Here is a 20,638-nt window from a genome sequence, read left to right on the forward strand (position 1 = left end):
CCAACTCTTCCTAGAGACCTGGGAAATGCTGATCATTGAAGGTATGCTGACCTGTGAAAGCTAAGGACACAGGTTTCTTGTATATCCTTTCAATTCAAGTATCTTTTAGGTGCATTTTGTTTTCAGCAGAGAAGGAAAAGCCATCAAATGACTGCTCAAGATAAATACCACCTCTACAGTATCCTGACTGCTCTGTAAAGGAGCCCTTTGCAATGCAGTTAGCAGTCTGCTCAAACAGCCCAAGGATTTCACTGGGCATCTCATCATGAAGTGGTCAGGATGTGCTCCTGACATGAAGGTCTAGGGCCAAATTCTCTACATGAGATCCCGCCATAGGAAATCTATTATTTGCCTAATTGTTGACTTGTTCTTTCAAGTTTGTGAAGGCTGGCTAGAAAACCATAAAACCAGGAAATGCAGTCGTTGTTCAGTAGGATGGAACCTGGCACATACTTAAAATATAGATGAGATATAGACTCGCTGGAGATGCAGGAAACTGGGAGACGGAAGTGAGATTTCTGCTTCGGTACTGCTGAAGATGCTGTCATTCCTCGTGTTGCTGCTGGACACTTAGAATTTTTCCTCTTCGCCTTTCTGCTCTCATTCTCAACAACTTTCTCTTCCTGGCAGGACCATCCCAATTGACTGAGAGCATGACCTGGAGACCATCCTGCTTCCTATACTGTGTTCATGTGGATTTTGCTTGCTGTTTGGATGCTTACTCTCTCTGCTAAACAAGGTTCACTCCTGTGGCAACGTTTTTTTCTGGTGAGGATGATGGGAAGGGGTGGAAGTGAGAATTTGCAGCCAATTTGAACTGTCCCCCAACTAAATGGGAGAAAGCCCCAAAGTCTCCAGGCTGTGGGGATTATTGATTTTATAACTGTTTCAGCATCTCCATCAGCAGTGGCATGCCAAAGGGGCTCATCATTTATAAATTGGCTCTTCCAAGGATCAAAGGGCTGTCAAGCTGACAATTAGTTCTGGCAATTTATCAGCTGTGTGAGCTTGTCAGGTGGATAGAGAAAGCAGTTCTGCATCAGCTCCCCTCCAAAGATGTTACTGTAGCTAGAGTCACATAGGATGTGTGGGTCAGTCTTTTGCTGTGTATTTCAGGCCCTCAGGTGTTTTGTCAGTCTTTCCGATACTTGATCCAATTTTCTTGGGCTATCGTGTGAAAAGGAAGCATTTCTTAGCACACTAATGTCACCCAAGCCACAGGTTCCTTATCGCCTTAACAATGTCCCTGTCAGATCCCCATGGAGTAGCTACACACGCTGGAATGCAGCAAAAAAAGAGATAAAAAGAAACCCCAAAACAAAAACTGTGTTCTGTTTTCAATTAGCCCATAAACAATTCAGAGTTCTGCAGCAGTGTTGTCCAGAGAGGGAAAACCGAGGGCAAAAAACACTCTCTCCTTGTAGACCTCATAGTAAAAATATCCATGTAAACACATGAGTTTATTTGAGCAGATTAGAAGTCCAGCAAAAGCAACCAATCTGCACAACAGTGCCCGGACACTGTGCTATAAACGGCAGCCAAAACATCCTTGAGGAAGGCACCCAGAGAATTTAGCGATACTGACCAAGCCACCACTAGGTTAAATGGGGATAAAATAGAAAGACATCAAGGCGGAGAGCCCCTCAAGTCTGGAATTTCCTGACAAGCAGAAGTAGATCCAAAATGTTTCCAAGAAAGACATTTGTTATGCCACATGTGCACATACTTGGATGCTTACATGTACACATGCAGAAACAGGAAGGCTTCAAATCTTCCCCCATGTATTTACCCATTCTTTTGCACATACACATAGCAATACCTGATAATGTAGTTATATGATCACATTCTTATCTGAATGATATCCTTACCATCTACTATCTGGAGAGACTTAATTCAGTCTTTTCTCTACTGATAGGTTGTTTTTGCAACCTTCTTTCAAAACTACTGTTTTTTGTGTATAACACACGAGTTTAATTTATTTTTAATGTCGATCACTAAAATCTTTCCAATGAAAGCATGAACCCTTTCTGCAATTTCACATGTGCATGTTGTTGTAAAGCATGTAGCAATTTGCATTCCTCAATCGTCTTTCATGGCTTTTCAGATGTTCGTGGATCACAGGTTGAAAAACAGCTACAATTAGAGCTTTGTGCAAGCATAAGCAGCTCACAAAAGCTGTATTTCATCACAGGAATAACACAGAAATGCTTCAGAGCAGGAAAAACATGGGGATATGGAGAAGGAGAGTTTGGAGTTTGCTTAGAAAGCTGACCCCTGTGCATGTACAGACATTTTTAGAAATGTTTGTGGACAAGAATAATTACTCCACAGAAAGTGGTTGGTTCAAAGAATACATTTTTACAAGATAGCAGCAGCCAGCCAAATTTCTGACTGGTCAGCTCCAGAAGCAGCAATCCATAACCCATTGCCAATTGAAGGCAAAGGACACCACTTTCCGGCACTTCGCCTTTGGGCCAAGTAAAGATGTTCTTGCGCTTATGACGAAACAGCCTTATGGCGAGGAAAAAAATAAATTAGCAGCTTTAATGCACGTTGTATGGAAATCCCCAGCAAGCATATAACTGCAAAGTGACCTGCTGGGTGCATACTGAGTGAAATGTAGTAGACAGTAGAAGCCCAGGGAAACAAATAAGCAGGCCAAGTCCTCCACAAAACCACAACAATTTAGAAAGAAATGGGAGTATAACTTCTGGAGAAAAGATTCTTCTTGTAGACATGAAAGAGATGTGTACAAAGCAGTTCCTGTAGAGGTTCTGGGGGCTTCACACCGCTGTGAGTTATATGTTTTATCTGCATGACTGTTACCCTGGAAAACTTCCATGCTTGTGGAGATAAGTGAAGCTTTTCTGAGGTCATGCAAGTGACACCACTTTAGTGCTGCTGTAAGGAAACCACAATGACTGGAGAACCACCTCAACTTCTTTCTTCTCATAAAAACCTGCAGTGGGACTTGTTCTGATAATACTAGAGTTCTTGTTTTTATGCTTGTTCATGCTTCTCCAGTGAAGCAGGAGAGCAAGTCCAAGGCATGAAAAAGTGCAAAAAAAGTCCCTGCTTCAAGGGGAATGCTTGGCCCTGCAGAGCACCAAGCATTTCATATCCTGCCAAGCTTCCAGGCAGTCTGGGCATGTTACCTTTGTCACCATAACCGTGACTAAAGTCACTAACACAGGTGGCCACAGAGTTCAATTCTTTGTGGAGACTGAGGTTTGCTGTGGATAAAATCACTCATAGTAGGTCTACCCATTGAAAACCCTTCCCCTTCATACAGATACACAACTTAAAGGTGTTTCTGCTAAGAATATGACGACATCATTTGCCCATCTTTTCTGGCTAATTCACTTCTCTGTTTATTTTGCTCTGAATTTCATTGCTTAACATCTTTGATAGAAATGAGGATGAAAATAAGAGAGAAAAGTAAAATTCTTGAAACAACAGGAGTGAAGTGAAGAAGAGGAAGATGACACCAGGAGAATCGCTAGTTCATCAAAACATCCCATTCATGTGGCTTTCTCTAACTGCACACAAAGTCCTTAGGATATTGGCTAATTTGACATGAAGGACACTTACCAAAGCGCTTGGCTTAAGTATGTTCATGAAAGGAGGTGCAGCATAAATCCAGTATATGCAACCAAAATACAGTGCAGTTTTCCTCTTGCCAGATTAAAGGTTGCATTTGTTTCTAATGACTGGCACATAACATACATTTTTCCTTTAGTAGAAAAGTTAGTTTTAGGGATATTTTTTATTTCCTTGGGGGGGTGGAAAGCAGAGCAACAACAATTTGAGCATGAATTCCAGTTGGTGAACTCAGATTGGTTCCACACACCCCAAAATAGTTGGAGAGGTTGATGAAACCGCAAATTCCATGGGGCTTGTCCCTTTCTGAATACAGCTTTCAGGAGCCAAAGGCAAATTGTCCCATTGCTTACCTAAGTGATATTTATCAAATATGTTACTAGCAAATGCTTGCCGGCAAAAAAACCTGGAACAGCAGCAGTGGCAAGAGATGCTGGAGTCCTGTGCTAGCATCAGCAAACTGGTGCCGATTTGACCCCATCACTATGTTATCAGAAAGAACAAAGACTATCTGGGTTTCATTCTGCTCGTGTTTTCATTGGAATAAATGATGCCACTAACACTGAGAGAAATGTTGGCTGACGGACTGACCCGGTGGACTTCAGACAGGATTCAGGTCTCCTTGACCTGATCAGAGGAGAGGAACTTGTCCCAGACGAATTGCTGAGACATGTAGCAGCTGATTGTTTAACCATATTGAGAAAGAGAAAAATAGACTCTGCTATCATTTTTCACCTCATTCTGATTTATCAGAGACATAAAACAAAGAAAACTGTGAACGCCGGTTCTGGCTAAGTTTCTGAAATGTTGTTCGCACAATGTTTATCTCAGGAAAAATGATACTGCCAGTATCTTTGCACTTTATCTGTGCCATTCTATCTCTTCACATATTTAAACTAATCATCACAGTTTCCAAGCATTCATCTAATTAATCAAAAATTTTATCCTTTTGCTTCTTAGATCATGAAGGAAGAACAGTAAATTAAAGATAGATATCGGATGAGCATGGAAGCTGGGTTTCTACACAGGAAATCTAATAATAGTGCCGTGATGCAGCTGAGGGCGAAATTGATATGGTTTTATATACACAGAGGCAAAAGGTGGAGTGTGAAGAAAGTAAACATCAGATAGCACTCAAGCAGCGGTTTATCCAGCTCATTTGGTGTTTGTAAATACAGGAATGTGTTGTAGCAGCTAAATTTATCCTAATGTAAGGAAACATGAACAAAGAGACTGGTATTTGACTGAGTAATTTCTATAGGCAACCTTAGGACATCCTGTGTGAATTATTTTGGGGCAGTTCATGATAACATGGTACAGATTAGAGTTGCCATTTCTGGAAAAAATAGGTCAGAATTATGCAGATAAGATGGAAAGAATTTCAGCAGCATTGTATTATTTTCCTGACTTGAAACCTGACTCACATTTTGAAGCTTTGTTTCATTGTATATCTTGTTTTGGTACATAGTCAAAACAATCTTTTTTTCTTTAGAAAAAGAAATGCCTGTGCAAGAAAGAATTACAAATTGCAGAGAATAAAAATAAATACAGCAAGTTTAATTCAGGAAGGAGAGAAGTAGTTCTCTTTCCCCACAAAACTGTTTGCAGTTTCAGAAACAATCTTGCTGAACCCATGAAAAATCAGAGAAGGAAGATGGAGTTTGGTGACTGAGTAACTCCTTACTCTTCATGAGAAATAGAACTTCAGCCATGCGCCAGGTGTGCTTGGGGAATATTAGACCATACCCACTGTGGAAAGCAGTGGCCCTCCTCTCCCCTTCATCCTGCTCTGTTCGTCCCGGATTAGAGAAACCTGCTGATAACCCAGCAAGGTTTACTTTTTAAGAGAAAAACTGAGATTAGTTCTGGTCAAATGAATGAGAGCCTTGGCTTTGTAGCCTTTCCCTCCACTGTCAGTGCAATGTTTCCATTGGCTTCAGGTGGCTATTTTTTTTTTTTTTTTTTTTTTGCTCAGGTCATTTATTATAAGAAAGAATGTACTTTTATACTACTCTATATCCAGTGCCATAAATCCTAGCATGTAACATCCTGCCCTTTTTTTCACTGAGAGCTCTGGCCCAAGTTACTGAATCTCTTTCCGCCATGGAGCACCCATTGAGAAGGAGCAAACCTTCAGGTCAGACCTGGTACTTGTACATGAGTCAGCTACAAGATAAAATATTTTACGTTCCCTTTTCCTTATTCACTGAGAGAAACTGACTTTATAAATTCTGATTTTTGGCCCAGTTCATTAATGTAAACTGGGCAAGTTGCAGTTTATGTTCATACTCCAAAGAGTATGAACAAAACAGCCTTACTGCTCCTGCTGCTCACAAGGTGATGGAGTCCCCTTAGTGCTGAGCATGGCCCTGGAGGCCAGCTCAGCCCAGTGGTGAAATGCCCTGTCCATGATTAATTTTGCAAATTTTGCTAATTTTGTAGGGCTTTGGAAACTTTGGCTCCCTGAAACGCCAGTGGATACTACTTGTTACACAAAAAGGCATCCTGAACAAGTCATGGAAGGGAAGGAGGGAAAGAAAGAAGGAAAAGAGAAGGGAAGGAAAAGGGAAGGCAAGGCAAGGGAAGGGAAGGGAGGGTACTTTAGGGTCCATCTGTGAATACAGAAAACCCTGGAAGGAATAGATTTACTTTTATGAGGTTGTTTGGGGAATTATTTGATCAGAAAACCCCAGATCTGGTCTACTAATGCTTCCTCAAGGTTTGAGGAGGACAGAAAGCTTTGAAGCCTGCTGTAACACCGTTCATCCCAGCCACCCATGCAAATCAGCCTTAACCAGGACATAGCGGCTGTTGCAGGGCTCCTCTGGCCCCAGACTCCCTCCTCTCCTTCCCGCTTCCCAGGCAGAGCAAAATCTGAGCGGCCCGGGGGACTGCGCGGCCCCTTCCCCGGCAGCGGCACCCTGGGCACGCCACGTGCTCCCCGTCACTTCAGCTCGCCCCGTTTGTTTGTTTATCCTCCCAGTAAAGGCAGTCGCTGAGGGAGGAAGAAACAAAGAAACAGGGAGCTTTAATGAGGTCTCCTCACAGCTGACAGGGGTCACCAACCCACATCTGCCCAAAGCAGCAAGTGGCAGTGTCGTATTCACGGCGCAGGGAGGAAAGGACACCGCCAGCTGGGGCCTGATCCTGCCCTGAGAAGACTCGGGGATCCCAATTCCCCTGCGCTGCTGAGCGCTGGGTCCCCTTTCCGCTGCCAACACTGCCATCTCTTGACTGAACTGCCACCCCCAGGAGATAAAGAAGCAGTGGGAAGGAAGCGCAACATCTACTTCAGCCTCCCAGTGTGCAGGCAGGAAAAACACTGCAAATACCTCAGTAGAAAGAGAAAACAGCTTCAAACTTTTTTAACATTCATTTAACCAGTTCAAATTTCTTCAGGAGGTTTTGACGAGTGAGCTTTATGCCAGGACAGGTAGTGTCTGCTCTCTCACATCTAGCACAGACCTGGCACAGGCTTCGTAATGTTGAGATCCTGCTAACTCGACACAGCAGCCGTCACATGCACACCTCATCTAGGTCAGCTTTGTACATGGGGCAATCTGCCCACAGCAGCGTAGAACCACAGCCTACAGCAAAACAGTGCATATATATATATATATATGTATACAAAAAGCCAGTTACAGTAATTAAAAATATTTATTTCTGGAGATATTTACCTTGATAGGCATAAAGCATTTCCCAATTTCATACAGAAATACATAAAACATGCATAGACCAATATGGCCTACTTCAGTGCGTATTCAACATGGCAAATATAATGGAAGATTTGTGTGAATATAAATACAAAACACATACAAATTAAGCACACTGAATTCAATCAAACCCGTCAGCAAATTCAACAGTGTGAACAAATTCACTGCTATAAACTTTCACCCAATATTAGCCTTTTGCCATAAATTAAAACAACCCTTTGTCTCTGTAAATTTACACCAAACAAGGCACTGAATGCATCCTACAACAGTGTCTGGTGCAACTCTACTTTGGTGCATTTCTGGTGGCAAATAAGACATAACAACCTCTATTATTGGAACTTCAGTTAGTTAGTCAAATCTCTGTTATGGGAAATCTAGTGGTGTTCTCTAACTTTTATTCTGTGTTGAATAGTCCTTTGGTATCCAAAACTTTAACTCTCCAAACAAGCCCAGTGCCTAACCCACATACAGATAACTCTGGTTGTAAGAGTAAACTAGACTTCTGAAAAAAAAAAAAAAAGGCAAAGGGTTGCAGCTGATTAGTAAAGGCAATAACAAGGTGTAAAAATACTCTAGCAGGAGTGCAACAAACAGTACGCGAGGTAGACATGTATATATGCAGTAAGTCCTGATTAAAGTAGCACAGTGGCTTTTTTTTAATCAAAAAAAAGGTCTTTGTTTGGAAGTTTGTCTCTTCAAATCTCACTTTCTGTCCTTTCTAAGCATATCTGTAAAGTCTTCCTTGCAAAATGCTTTTGAAGTCAACCCTGAAAGCTGCTGCATTGAGCCGTAACATTCCAGAAGCAATATTCAAATGTTTCTTCGGAAAGAGGGCTTGAAACATATGCTACTGAGCTTTTCCCTTCACCTTCTCTACCCATCCGTCTGGATTCCACATGGACAAAATCCTTGAGTTGTACTGCTTTTCCACCTCTGAATACAGGACTTCTCTCACTTTTTTTTTTTTTTTTCTGCGCAACCACTTGGGCAGAGAGGTGCTTTGCTGTCGTAGAACATTAAAAGTCAAAGTAGAGTTTTGGTGACACTTCATCAGAAAGCGTGACGATGAATGATTCGGGGGATCTTCTCACTAGGATGTTTTCAGGCTTTCCCAGATGCTTCGTCTTTTATTTGCCCTGTTATGCTTCAGCTTCCGCCCTTTCTGGAGCTCAGCCTTCAGCTTTGCAAGACTGAAGGAAGCTTTGATACTGTTACCAATGGCCTCCAGCCTGCAGAAATAAGAAATATACCCTTACTGTTACAATAATGAAGATGCAACTCAAGCATTCAGATGTTCAGTCCTTTGATTAAATAAATCTCAGCCTAGGCTTCTGCCAGAGACTCAAACTGCTGATTACTATACATCTATCAGTTATGCTAACTTAAGCTATTCAGAATATTGAATCCAAAATTTAAAGGCAAACATTAAAATCAGTCAAAATATTCAAATACAGATCCCCTGACTTCCCTTAAATGGTATGTATTCAAACAAGAGGTCTTCTGTGTTCATACTCTCATTGGCTATTTCATTAGTTTTAGGTAAAATCCATTGTGAGCCTAAGAAATGGGTGCATTTTTCAAAAAAAAAGCCCCATTTTCAAAAAAAAAAAAATATGCAAGATCTCCAGGGCCTAAATCTCACTGGAAATTACTAGGTTGCCTGGTCCTAAAGAGCCAGTTTTGCTTTTGAAAGTAGGACTTAAGAGCCTGCCTTTGTATGTGCAAATTTTTGTAATGGGCATACAGCTGAAACTGGAGCTAATACCTAGCTTCAAAGCACAGTTCATCACAGGCTGGGGGTTGTTAGATGCACTCAGTCCAACACATACACCTCTAAACAGTCCTGAAAAGTGATATTGTTGCTTACAGCCACTCAACATACTACACATACACCTCCAGGGGTAGCTGTGATACTAATCTACTTTTAGTCTCAATTATTAGATTAACCTCAAATAGGAATTTAATCTTCGCTTTCACCTTCCTCAACCTTTTTGCAGTTACTTCCACTGCTAGCATCCTGTGCTCACTTACACACCTTTGACAATAAATTGTCTGTCAATGTAGGGGATTAGGCAGCTAAAAAATCTGTCTTGCTGCATTCTTAAATTCTACACTAGCCAGAAGAAATCACATTTTTAAAAATTTGGATAGGTCTGTAACTTTTCTTTCCAGAAAAAATATGCTATCAAGTACCTAAGAAAAGGCATTCTGGCTCATTTTTTTGTTAGAGAAGAATAAATTGGACATATTAAGTAATTAAGATAATACATGAACACACTAAAATGTCAGGCTCTTTTTACTTCTCCTAGGGATTCAATGATTTCACATGCTTAAGCCTGGTATTCCCTTATGCCTGAGACTAGGTCTGTTTCCTCTAAGCAAACGGATGAGGCTAGGCAGAGCTCAATACCTTTGCCTTTGCAAACAATGTATTCATTACATTAAAAAAAAATCAACTTAAAATCCTCAGTGAGTCCTCTAAAACACTTGAGTTGAAATCAACTGGATCAACTGTTAGTTCATGCTGAGCTAACAAGAGAACTGTGCTCTCTATTGCTATTTTGGGGAACTACAGAAAGATGAGAAGAAACTCACCTCTTCATTTTCTTGCTGCCAACAAACTGTTGGCTCATACATTTGGGTCCAAGGCAGTTGCCACCTTTGTTGCGGTGGTGCGAGCTTTTCTCCATGGTAGACTGAGCCCTATTGAAGTGAAAAAAGCACTGCCGTTAACAAAAAGAGCCTGTAGCCCACAAGGAACCACTTCTAACCCACAGTTTTGCAAGGCATGTAATAAGCAATCCTTCTGGGCCAAACGTGGTATGTGTCATACTGGTGTACACACCCAGGTGGAAGGCAAGTCTTTAGGAGAATATGCACCCAGCCAAAATGAGTGAGGATACCACGATCCAGCCCTTTCACTCACGCTGCCTTTTAAAGAGCAGTAGTAATGAACGCACCAGAGTTCTGTTCTTGTCTGGCAGAACTTCAGACATTTCTTGTCTTTCTGGTTGGCACATTGACATCTGCTGTCAGGTTCAGTGAGCATCTCAGGAGCCACGTCCTTCAGCGATCTTCTGGATCGAGAAGGGCCTCCAAGTCCATAAGGCACAGTCTTCCTATGGTCAAAGAGTCAACATGAGCACAATGCAAATCACCGTGTGGCTTCAGAGCAGTGGGGTATTTTGGGATACCTTATCAATGGGGTTGATTGCATGAGTAAAGGTTGTGGGATCAGGAATGCTTTGTGGGGCATAATTGCCATGCAAATGCTTCTGATGCTCCTGCTACATACTAATTAGTATGGCTACCGACAAAGCTAATGGCCTTTTAATTGTGATTTCATAAGCCTGCTCTGCCTCCATGTGCAATAGAATGCAATAAAACCTCCTCTCTTCGAACTTTGGCAACTGAAGGAAGTGATAAAAGTGAAGAACAGATCGCCTCCTCTTGGAGGAAATCCAGTGATGGAGCAGATCACCAAAGGCAGCGCTTGGAGTGTCAGTCAGGGCTTTAGCCAGATGCACTTTTGGTGCAGAGACTGCAGAAAAGGACAGTGACACTGTGCTCATCTGCAGGAGACAGCAGCAAGGGGTGGCAAAGGAAGCAAAGGAAGTCCTTCGGCTTCCAGATTTCTTGGGAAAAAAATGGTTACGCAAAGTCAGGCTGGCAAAACTCTGCCCTTGGCATTTAGTTCACCTCTGCTTCCAAGCAAAAAGCATACTCCAAAGCATCTGCAAAGGGCCTTTGCAGAGCGGCACCCAAAGGAGAGACTCTTGCCTGCACTTGGGAATGCAGGTGCGTTAGGTCTGGTAAGAGCTACCTATTGCTCAAATCCTGCCCGCTTTCTCCCGGCGAACAGCCTGTTCAACTCAGCAGGAGGAGCACAAAATTTGAAAAAAAAAAAAAAAAAAAAAGAGAAAAAAAAAAGGGGGGGAAAAAAAGGAAAGAAAAGAGAAATCTCCTTCCTCTCCTATTTCCTGCGTTGCCGTTTACCAGCCACCTCCCTCCGCCGCTCCCTCCCGCTGCCCGTCCCAGGCCGGGCGCCCGCACTCACTCGGGGGTGTTGATCCAGATGATGTCGAGGTGGCAGAAGTAGACGCACTCCTCGTCGAGCAGCGAGGAGCAGGAGCAGCGGCGGGCGCGGCGGAGCCCGGCGGCGGCGGCGGCTCCGGGCGCTGCGGGCGGCAGCCGAGTTAGCGCGCTGGGACCCCCCGCCGGACCCGTCCCCACGGCCGTGCCCGTCCCCGCGCAGCCCCCGGCGCCCAAACGCGCCGCTCCTACCTGCCGGCAGCAGCCCCGGGCACACCACGAAGAGCAGCGAGACGAGCATGTGCGAGTAATCCATAGCAGGCGGGCGGCGGGAAGAAGAGGAAAAAAAACTTAAAAATTGCAAAAACGCAAATAAAAAGTGAAATAATAGGAGAAGAGGAGAAATAAACGGCGGTGGCAGGCAGTGCGCGGCGGGGGAACGCGGCGTCTCGGTGCGCCCCGGCGCGTCTGGCTGGCGCGGCGGTCCCCGCCGCCCTTTTATAGCGAACCCCCATGGCGCGGGTAAACAGCCCCGGCGCTATTTTATCCCGAGACAATGTTGTGCTGTTATTAGTCACCGCGCGGCAACGTGCGCGCCGAGATAAGGCCGCCCTGGAAAGGAAATTGCCCGCGAGCTTCAGAGCGGCGGCGGGCGGCCCCGCGGGGCGGGCGGCGGAGCGGGGGCCGCGGCGGCGGCGCGGGGGGCGGCCGGCGCCGCCAGGGGGCGCCCCGAGCCCCCCGCCCCCGGCACCTGACGCGAGGCCGCGGGCAGCGCGCTGAGTAACAACGGCCGCAACGGCCGCAACGGCTGGGCCTGCCGCCCCGGGGGCCGTTGGAGCGGCCGTTGGGGCGGCCGTTGGAACGCAGGGCGCGCCCCCGCGCCATCCCGCAGGCACCTGAGGGGAGCCCAGGGCCAAGCGCCTCAAGGCAGCAGCTATGAGCCGGGCTTGGGGCTGCTGCCCCTGGCTCCTCTGTCTCACAGGGCACCCTGGCGTCGCGGGTGTTTTGGGGTCCTGCGAGGCACCTGGCAGGTTACGCACCAGGGAAGTGTATGCTCACGGGCAGGGAAAATGAGCACCCAGTCTTTGCTTTTGGCCCCGCTCTTGGCTCCGTTGAGGCTGGGGTTGGGTTTTTCTGTCGTATCTACGTTTGCCAACATTGCACAGAGCCATGGTGGCTGCCACTCGGACGCTGGGTGTTTGCGAAACGAGCATGACAGTGTCGTGGCAAATGTATGCGTTTCAGCAGGCCAGAGCCTGAGCATAAAGGGAAGCGAGGGGCAGCAGCCATGGTGCGGGACGGCGTGGTGGACCATGGCCGGTGGCGCTGCGCGGCGTGCCAGCTTCTCCTTTGATAAAGAGATACGGCGCCCTTGGTATGCGTGGTATTTCCTCGCACTAATAGAAGTGACCTTGGGCATGACAAAGACCAAGCTTGCTGGCTGCAAGTTGCATTGCAACGGCTCAGGTGAACGGCAACCTTTTCCTTTAGGCATCGTATCCCGGTGTGATACTGTATTACAGCGGAGCAAGCGCCTGCGACCACGCTGAGTCACACTTCGCCGCTGTCCTTCCTCCCACAACGGCTGTTAGCAGATGCCACGAGAAAGCCTACGAGATAGGAATGCAAGCGGAGACTAATCCTTTCCCTAATATCGCCTCCCTGCTTCACGCAGGATGAAGCGTAGGGGCTTTCTGAGCAATAGGTGCCATCTAGACCACAAATATGTTGAGTAAACACCAGTGGCCCTAGCCAGAGATGTTCATACCTGTTTATAATTCATCTCTCCAAAGCTTCAGTGAGGAGAGAAAGCTGGCTTATATATAATTTCTTTATACCTTTCCAGCGTGGGAGTTGTCTGTTTTTCAGAGTGGGGATTATATCTTCTGTGTATATAGGGCAGTCCTTTCCAGAATATCAATGTATCTGTACCTGTATTGTGAATTATTAGAGTTATGATAAGAATCCACCAGCAGAGGTCAGCTAGCTACACATAAAAAGTAATAGCTCACTGAAATAATAAACTTCATTTTTACCAGCATCCAAAAGTTGGGAGAGAAATCAAATGTTTGTGTTTTGATTTATTTTGGTGTTTTAAAAAGAGAAGGGAAGCAGAAGGCAGCTTTGTGGGGTGGGCAACTTTATATCATTCCTGTATAAAACACAGATTTGCATAGCCTTCCTAGGCCTGTCACAAAACTGTGTTTAATGCAAGCATATATTTAAAAAGAGATTTTCCTCCTGAGATTCTTTTTTTCCAGGGCGTGCACATAAAGCCTAACTGACTCATATCGGTGTGAGGTGTTTTCATCTTTGTCAAAGTTCCTAGTTATAAAGTATTCTTGTTAGCTGGCAAAAATGGCATGCAGGCTGAGAAACGTGTTTCCTCTGAGTAAAAAGGCACAAACATGATATTGTGGTGGCCTGTGAAGGTGTTATTCGTTTATTTTCTTGAAAAAAAACATCTTCAGGAATTTTTGGTAAGGATTTTTAAATATTATTGTTGTCAGAGATCCATATCCTCTGATTGAGCAATTTCTGATAGCTCTATTTTCGGGTCTCAAGACTTAACTGGAATCAAGATGTCGTGTTGCTTGTTAGAGGAATGCTCAAGACAGATTTATGTTCAGTTGCCAGTGACACAAGTGGCTTATTTCAGGATGTGAGGATTACCACGCCAGGAGACGGGTTTTTCCAGGGAAGCGGATAACCCTCTGTCCATGTGTTGAAGGTTGGGCAAGACTGAGCAGGTCTGTATCGTACAGAGAAACCTTTTGGGAGTTCTGCCAAAGAAGGAAGAGCCACTTACGTTGTAGCTGTTTGCAGTAGTATGGGTCTGTAACAGTATGAGTCACAGTAGGGGTCTTACAAGCAGCATGGGACTAAACTTTGGCCAACAGTCAGTGTTTGCAGGCTGAAAATACAAAGTCATGTCTAGCAATACAAAGTCATGGACTCAACAAATTGCTGTGGCTCATGCCAAACCGCTTGCCCTAGAGGTCTGGAAGTGGGTATGTTTGCACTGCTACCCATTTGGGCAAGCAAAGAGGGGATGGCTTCTCCAGCGGGCTCTCCCCTCACTGACTTGAGTACCTTGGCCAGCCACAGCTGAGACACTGTGTTATGGGGTGAAAACTTAGCCGGTCAGCCAAGATCTGGTTTTAATGTTCCAGCTGGAAAATGCCGTGGCACGGATAGAGTTTTCTAAAGGACATTTTGTATAGTGTCAGAAATGTGAAATGCCTGCTTATCAGCAAAACAATAAAAGGAGATTGTAAAACTGTGCCGTTCTGTCTAGGGAACAAGGGGAGAAACATGCTGCTTTCTGCAGATTTGAAACACAATCCTCAACTAAATGAAAGTTGCATAACCTTCACTTGTGGCCTCTCTTGCATCTTCCTTCCCTCCTAGGGCTGTCCAGGCCTCTCCCATGCCTTCTTATGGCAGAGTGGGAAAGCTTTTCTTCTGCCTTTCTTATATAACATGTAAATTCAAGCGCTACTTAATTTAGTCTTCTTGAAAGTGACCTTATTCTTATCTGTCACTACCCAGCCTACAATATATTTAATTCTTGTTGGAGATACCTAGGCTATCAGGGTCCTTGGGAAACATGATTTCTGGTAAACCAACTTTCCTCATTTCTTCTCACCTCTAATTAGTGACTTTTCTCAAAGGATCTAAAAGCCCATCTCATATTACACTCCTGGCCCTCTTGAAGTGCTGAGGGGAGGAGAGGGAGGGTTAGCTATTAATCCAGCAACCTCAGCTCCAACTATTTGTAGCATTTATCTGGATATTTTCCCTCCCAGTGCCATGAAGGATCATTTTCCCACCCAAATTCACACCATACTAAACTCTGTTTAAACTAGGGAGGAGGGTGGCAGCCATAGGATGCTTGGTGACAACGCTCATCACCAGATGAAAAAAGAAAACCCTTCCTGCCTGTACATGTCCTGGCACCAAGTGACACGACTAGATGGCATTTAATATGCTAGAGTCCCAGCACGAATGTCACTGTCTAATGGAGCGTCAGGTGTTAAATCTTCAACAGCCTCGCCATGGGGTATTGGCTTTTACTTTTGCTAAGACTGTCACTGCTGGGTAAAGCCAGGCACTATAGAAAGCCGTAGAGGTACCATGGCACCAGTGAGGATGTCTACAACAGGTTTTCCCCTATTCTGCACTTTAATTTTGTTATCAGTGTCTGTATCTCCATGGCAAAGCCGAGCGAAGGGCTGATGGGGCTGCTAGCAAGCTAGTGTGAAGGCAAGTCTGAGGACTAGCTTTTGGAATTGGGCAGGTTTCGTTTCTTATGGTATTTCTATGTTTATTTAAAATCAGAAGAAGTCAGGTCCTCCTTCCTGAAGGAGCTAAAAATGGCTAGATAAATTTGTTGACAACAGCTATGTAAATATTTTAAAGCCCTGTAAAAGAAAGCACGCAGCCAAAACTTAGTTGCAGCAAAAATCAAAACAGCACAGAGCTCAAACAGAGGAGAGAGCCAAATTTACTGAGCAAAGGTCACAGCGTCTCCCAGGGTCAAAACTGTTGTTACCAGAAACATGAAAAGGATGGCTTGCGAGGATTCAGGTTTCAAAGATACTATCGTGAAACCTTCATCTGGCATGTACTTTCCACAAGGAAGAAGTGGAAACATCAGGGAAATATTTCGCAGGAAGTCAAGCCAATTTTTTAGGAGAGGGAAAAATGTCGTGTGGAAAAAAAGAAAACGGTTTAAATAACCTGTGAATAAAGAATCCACAGGACTTTTAGGTGGGAGTTAATAAGAACTTCTCGCACCACCTGCCTCTGCCTCACGTCTTCCTCAGCACTTCCCCTCTCTTCCTCGGGCGCAGCCGTTGAAGGAACTCCTCTTGTTCCAACCCTTCATTCTGCATTTGCTGCAGGGCAGGAGCAGTAACTTGAACACTAGGAGCAAGGCGAAGAAGTGAAGCTCTGCAGGTGCAACACAGGGCAGGAGCTGCTCTCCCAGACCTCACGTTGCTGACAGGCAATGGTCTACATGGTTGCCAATAAGGCACCGTCACCTGCAGACTCAGTCATGGCTGAGATTGTGGTTACTTCTGCTGTGGTAGCTCATGATCCTGCCCTGCTCTTGGTGTGCTGACACACAGAGGACACGAAGGATTTGAAGCTCTAGTCCTTTGGCATGAAACCCCAAATCTACTGCTGTGCTTTACTTGGATTTCATTGTCAAATTAGTTTCTAGGAGTTATAAGGCAAAGACCCCACTTCTGGCCCAGAAAATCTTGAGCTGCAATTTGTTGAGGTCTGGAGGAATATTGTGGGGAAGCAGCCCTGTCTTCTCTCTGTTCTCTTGCCAACATATCCAACATTGGCCACTATCAGAAAAAAAAAATGCTGAGCTACATGGTGTGGTTCAATATGACTGTTTTTAATTCTTATAGTATTGCCTGAACTTTAAAGGTTTTTGTTTGTTTGTTTTTGTTAAAAAAGGATGTGTTTCTGCATAGTCGGCAGCTCCATTCCACCAAGGTCAGAAGAAGAAGCAGTATGAATTATGTATTCTAGAAGTGTGAAAAGATGGTAAAACGATACATGTTTAGATACTCAGCTGATTAAGAATGGGATGTGCAAAGAAGAACTTAACTATGGTGAGTGTTATCATCAATAAATACAAAATACTAGTGTGAAGGCCACAATGGAAGGAAAATGCAGAGGAGAAATTGTGACTTGTACAAAATGTTCAATATACAGATCTGATTCCATACACAGCCTCTTTAAGAAATATGACACACTGCTTATTTGCAAATGATGGTTCCTGGGGGATGGATCCACTTTGGTGACTTGCTCCAGGTCGCATGAGAAAGCACTGGAGGGGTGGAGAGGTGAGCTGAGCTCCCCAGGGCTCAGCTCTATCCTCTCCAATACATTGCCACCCTTCTCCAGTACCCAGAGGTTTGCTTAACAGAACTGACTTCAGCTGCTTAACAGCTGACTTCAGCTATTTCGATCCATCCCCTGGATTTTATGCTGCTCTGCTCAGAAAAGGCATTCCCAGGAATTTATTTTCATGCAGCTCCCCAAAAGAAAGTTCTTAAAATTCATGAATTCCATTGACTTTTCATATTTCCTTTCATGTGCCTGGTTTCTTTGCCACGTGCTATGTAATTTGCTCCACAAGGACCAGAGTTAGTAGATTTTTAAGATCTAGATGGATCTACTCTTTCCTTACAGCACAGAAGCATTGTTGAAATTAATGTAATTAGCATTAAAAAAAGTGTTTCTGCATAGTCTAAAGCTCCATTCCATCAAGGTTTTTTTAAAAAAAAAAAGAAAAAAGAAACCGTATGAACTATGTATTGTGGAAGTGGAAAAAGATGTAAAAAGATATTTTTAAGCATGGCATTGAGCTTGGTTACAGGGCAGCTCGTTTGCCAGAACATGTAGCTTTGGTCGTTGTTTTGACACCTCTATTTTGAGCCTAGGACTAGGTGAGCAGCTTTACCAATTCCACCATTTCCTTGTGAAAGGAACAAGTACATATTAGGAAGTGCTATGAGTTCAGATGCATCCTGAGCCACAGATATGGTTTTACTTTCCTTTACTCAAGTTGTAGAGTGTGCAGTCTAACTTCTCCCCAAGATCAACCAACACTTTCTTTTTTCCTACATCGTTTCCTGGAAAGTGAATAAGACAGTAGCCTCGTATGAACAAATGCCCTTAGCATAAAAAAACTACTCATTACCCATTTAGGCAGATGCCTGCGACTGCTTTTCTGACAAGAGTATGCTTTGAATGCAAGAGAAATGCTGACTTCACTTCCCCAACTGCAATTCCTAGTCTTTATCTGACCTTGTTTCTCTCCGGACGAGGCAGCTTTGCGAGGAAACATTACATTGAACGCAGCCCAGCTGTTTCGTGCACCCCATCTCAGATTTGAACAAGCTACACCAAATGCTGCCCGATTGGGAAAAGCTGTAAATAAATTTCAACAATCAAAACGAAATATAGAAGCTCTCCTGTTTTCTTGGCCAATTTTTATTTTTAAAGAGCCATATACGCATTGAAGTATCTATTTTATATGGGAGATAAAATATGGGCCACACAGAGGCAAGCCTTGCTGTGGCACTTACTCACTGGTGACAGTGAGTCAGGAAGGAGATTTAGTTACCTGTTGGGGCCAGTAAAGAACGAACAGCAGCTTTACAGTTGCTGCTGCCCCAGCATTGGGCTGAGATCACATTCCTGCCACCATCCCCTGCCCTCGGCTGCAGGAAGGAGGCTGCTGTGAAGTTTATAGGCAAGCAGTAACATCCCAACTGCCGGCAGCACAGGCTGGTGCCTGGGAAACACGGGCGGTGAGAAATTATTGGAAGGGAAGAGACAGAATGCAGCAAGCAGCTAGAAAGCTGTGATGAGTAACAGGGCTGCGTGTCAACTTTTGCCATATATGACATGCAGCACTTAGGAATAAAGCCAGCCCTTGGGTCTGCTTTGAATAAGCAGCCTTGAGGCATGTCTCTATTAGGAATTTTTAACCAAACATTTCCATTTTGGCTAAGCAGAAGCCGGGTTAGCACCACTGGGAACGTCTCTGCTGTTTTGGTGCCGGCAGCCAGACTTTGCTGTTGTTGTTGCTCCAAGCAGATTTACGTGCTGTGGCACTAAACAAAAATAAAAACAATCCTTAGCATCCTATAGGTGTCTGGAGGCATCTGGCTGAACTGGAGCCCCAGGAGGAAAGGCAGCAAGTGGAGCCAGAGCAACGTGGCCAACGTGGAGGGAGGCCCAGGTCTCCGTGAGCCCTCCCGGGCGGGCAGGCCTGCGCAGGCAGCAGTACCCGCTCACCACACAAGCAGCTTCGTCCTCTCCACTACCCAGTGGGGTTGGTAGTGACTGAAACGGGAAAAAAACTGTGCGCAAACATCAGGCTCAACGGTCTGCCAGTGCTGAAGGCCTGGTGGCATTGCTGTGTGTGGAGAGAACTCAGTGCTGAGTCTTGCTGGACAAAAATAGTTTGTGGATGATAAAGATGATAAAGACTTTTGCCACTGTCACTACCGGCTCTATATATGAGAAAAACACTCGTCGTCTTTTGACTAATCCCAGTTAGATTAGATGGACTCAGAGCTCTGGATATCCCATCACCCTTGGTGTAGCTATATGTGAGCAGCTATTGCCTTAAGAAGTGGCATAGACAAATTACTCCATAGTGTGATTTTCCCAACATTTATTATCTCTTTACACTTATAACAACATTTTCTTATTTAAAGACAAACACATTTCATATGCGTAAACAAGATTATGCTGTAGAACTGTAGTACTGAGTTTGATTTTAACGGGCACAGTGAGGAAGACCTTTATCTTACATTAAGTATTGAAGGAGCCTTTTAAGACGAAGAGCCATAAATATCATGGAGTTGTAGCCTAGCCTTCAGCCCAGAAAACAGAGCAGCTTTGCTCCAAATCTTGCAGATATAATAAGAGCATGATGAAAATGCTCTTTCTCAAAATCTAATTGCACATGCTGAAGCCTGCAGAACAAGTTTAGTTTTAGTTTAGGATTACAGGGCACTAAGGATGTCTAAAGCCGATTGAAAAGAAGTTTATGGAATTTTATTTTCAGTGAACTTCAGCAGTTATTTATCTGCATAGTTTGCTTCCTAGTTTTCAAGATGCCTGTAACATTTTACCTTTTGCTAGAATAATGAAACTCAATGTAGAGCAAACCCAAGCAAACACAAGATGAGCAGGCACTAAATTAGAAAATGTGTTATTTGGCATAATGGACAAAAATAAATGAAAGTCCTTAATTCCTTTTTCTGAAATTTTCTTCTCACACTGTGCCATATGAAACAGCTTAGAGCTTCGTGTATTCATTTCTAGCTTTCTTGCTTCTGTAGCAAAGTGGAAGTCAAAAGTAGCGAAGCAAAGTGACCCAAGTTAAAACCCACTTACCTTCACAGGAAACCAGCTCAGTATGAGGCAAAGCAGAAATCCCCACTTCCTTTTTCTACAGAAATTACCCGTTGTGTTTATTAGCAGGCGCCGGTTTCATTTTCTTTCTCTGCCCTGGCTGTAAGGAAATATTGAGACAAGTAGGGACCGTTTTTGCTGTGTTCGCTATTCACAGATTTTCCTCTCTCTGTCACTTCTCGCCTAATTAACATCAGCCATATCTTTAATTAAAAGTCACATCCTGACTGCTTTTTCTCAGAAATCTGTGAGATATTTTTCAAAACGGGAGGGTGTCTGCTGGTAGTAAAGTGGTACATTTACTGGAAACAATTATTCTGGGGTCGGAGCCC

At 44.2% G+C, this 20,638-nt stretch overlaps 1 protein-coding gene across 2 annotated transcripts; it reads right to left on the minus strand.

Annotated features, from left to right (window-relative positions):
* Window positions 1–8,280: 8,280 nt before the first annotated feature.
* EDN1 (endothelin 1) lies at window positions 8,281–11,775 on the minus strand. Of its 2 annotated transcripts, none has more exons than XM_088521709.1 (5): window positions 11,585–11,775; window positions 11,371–11,517; window positions 10,274–10,432; window positions 9,909–10,016; window positions 8,281–8,542 (listed from the first exon to the last, which is right to left on the minus strand). In XM_088521709.1, exons 1-5 carry the CDS (start codon window positions 11,659–11,661, stop codon window positions 8,404–8,406), a joined length of 630 nt encoding a protein of 209 aa, XP_088377835.1. In that variant the 5' UTR covers window positions 11,662–11,775; the 3' UTR covers window positions 8,281–8,403. The 2 variants fall into 2 exon arrangements, with proteins under 2 accessions (XP_088377835.1, XP_088377834.1); XM_088521708.1 differs by having other exon boundaries at window positions 11,371–11,491; window positions 11,598–11,774.
* Window positions 11,776–20,638: the final 8,863 nt, after the last annotated feature.

Source organism: Tinamus guttatus, unplaced genomic scaffold (genome assembly GCF_059628265.1).
Source record: "Tinamus guttatus ecotype Peru unplaced genomic scaffold, ASM5962826v1 Tinamus_guttatus_pri_ptg000131l, whole genome shotgun sequence".
Taxonomy (NCBI): domain Eukaryota; kingdom Metazoa; phylum Chordata; class Aves; order Tinamiformes; family Tinamidae; genus Tinamus; species Tinamus guttatus.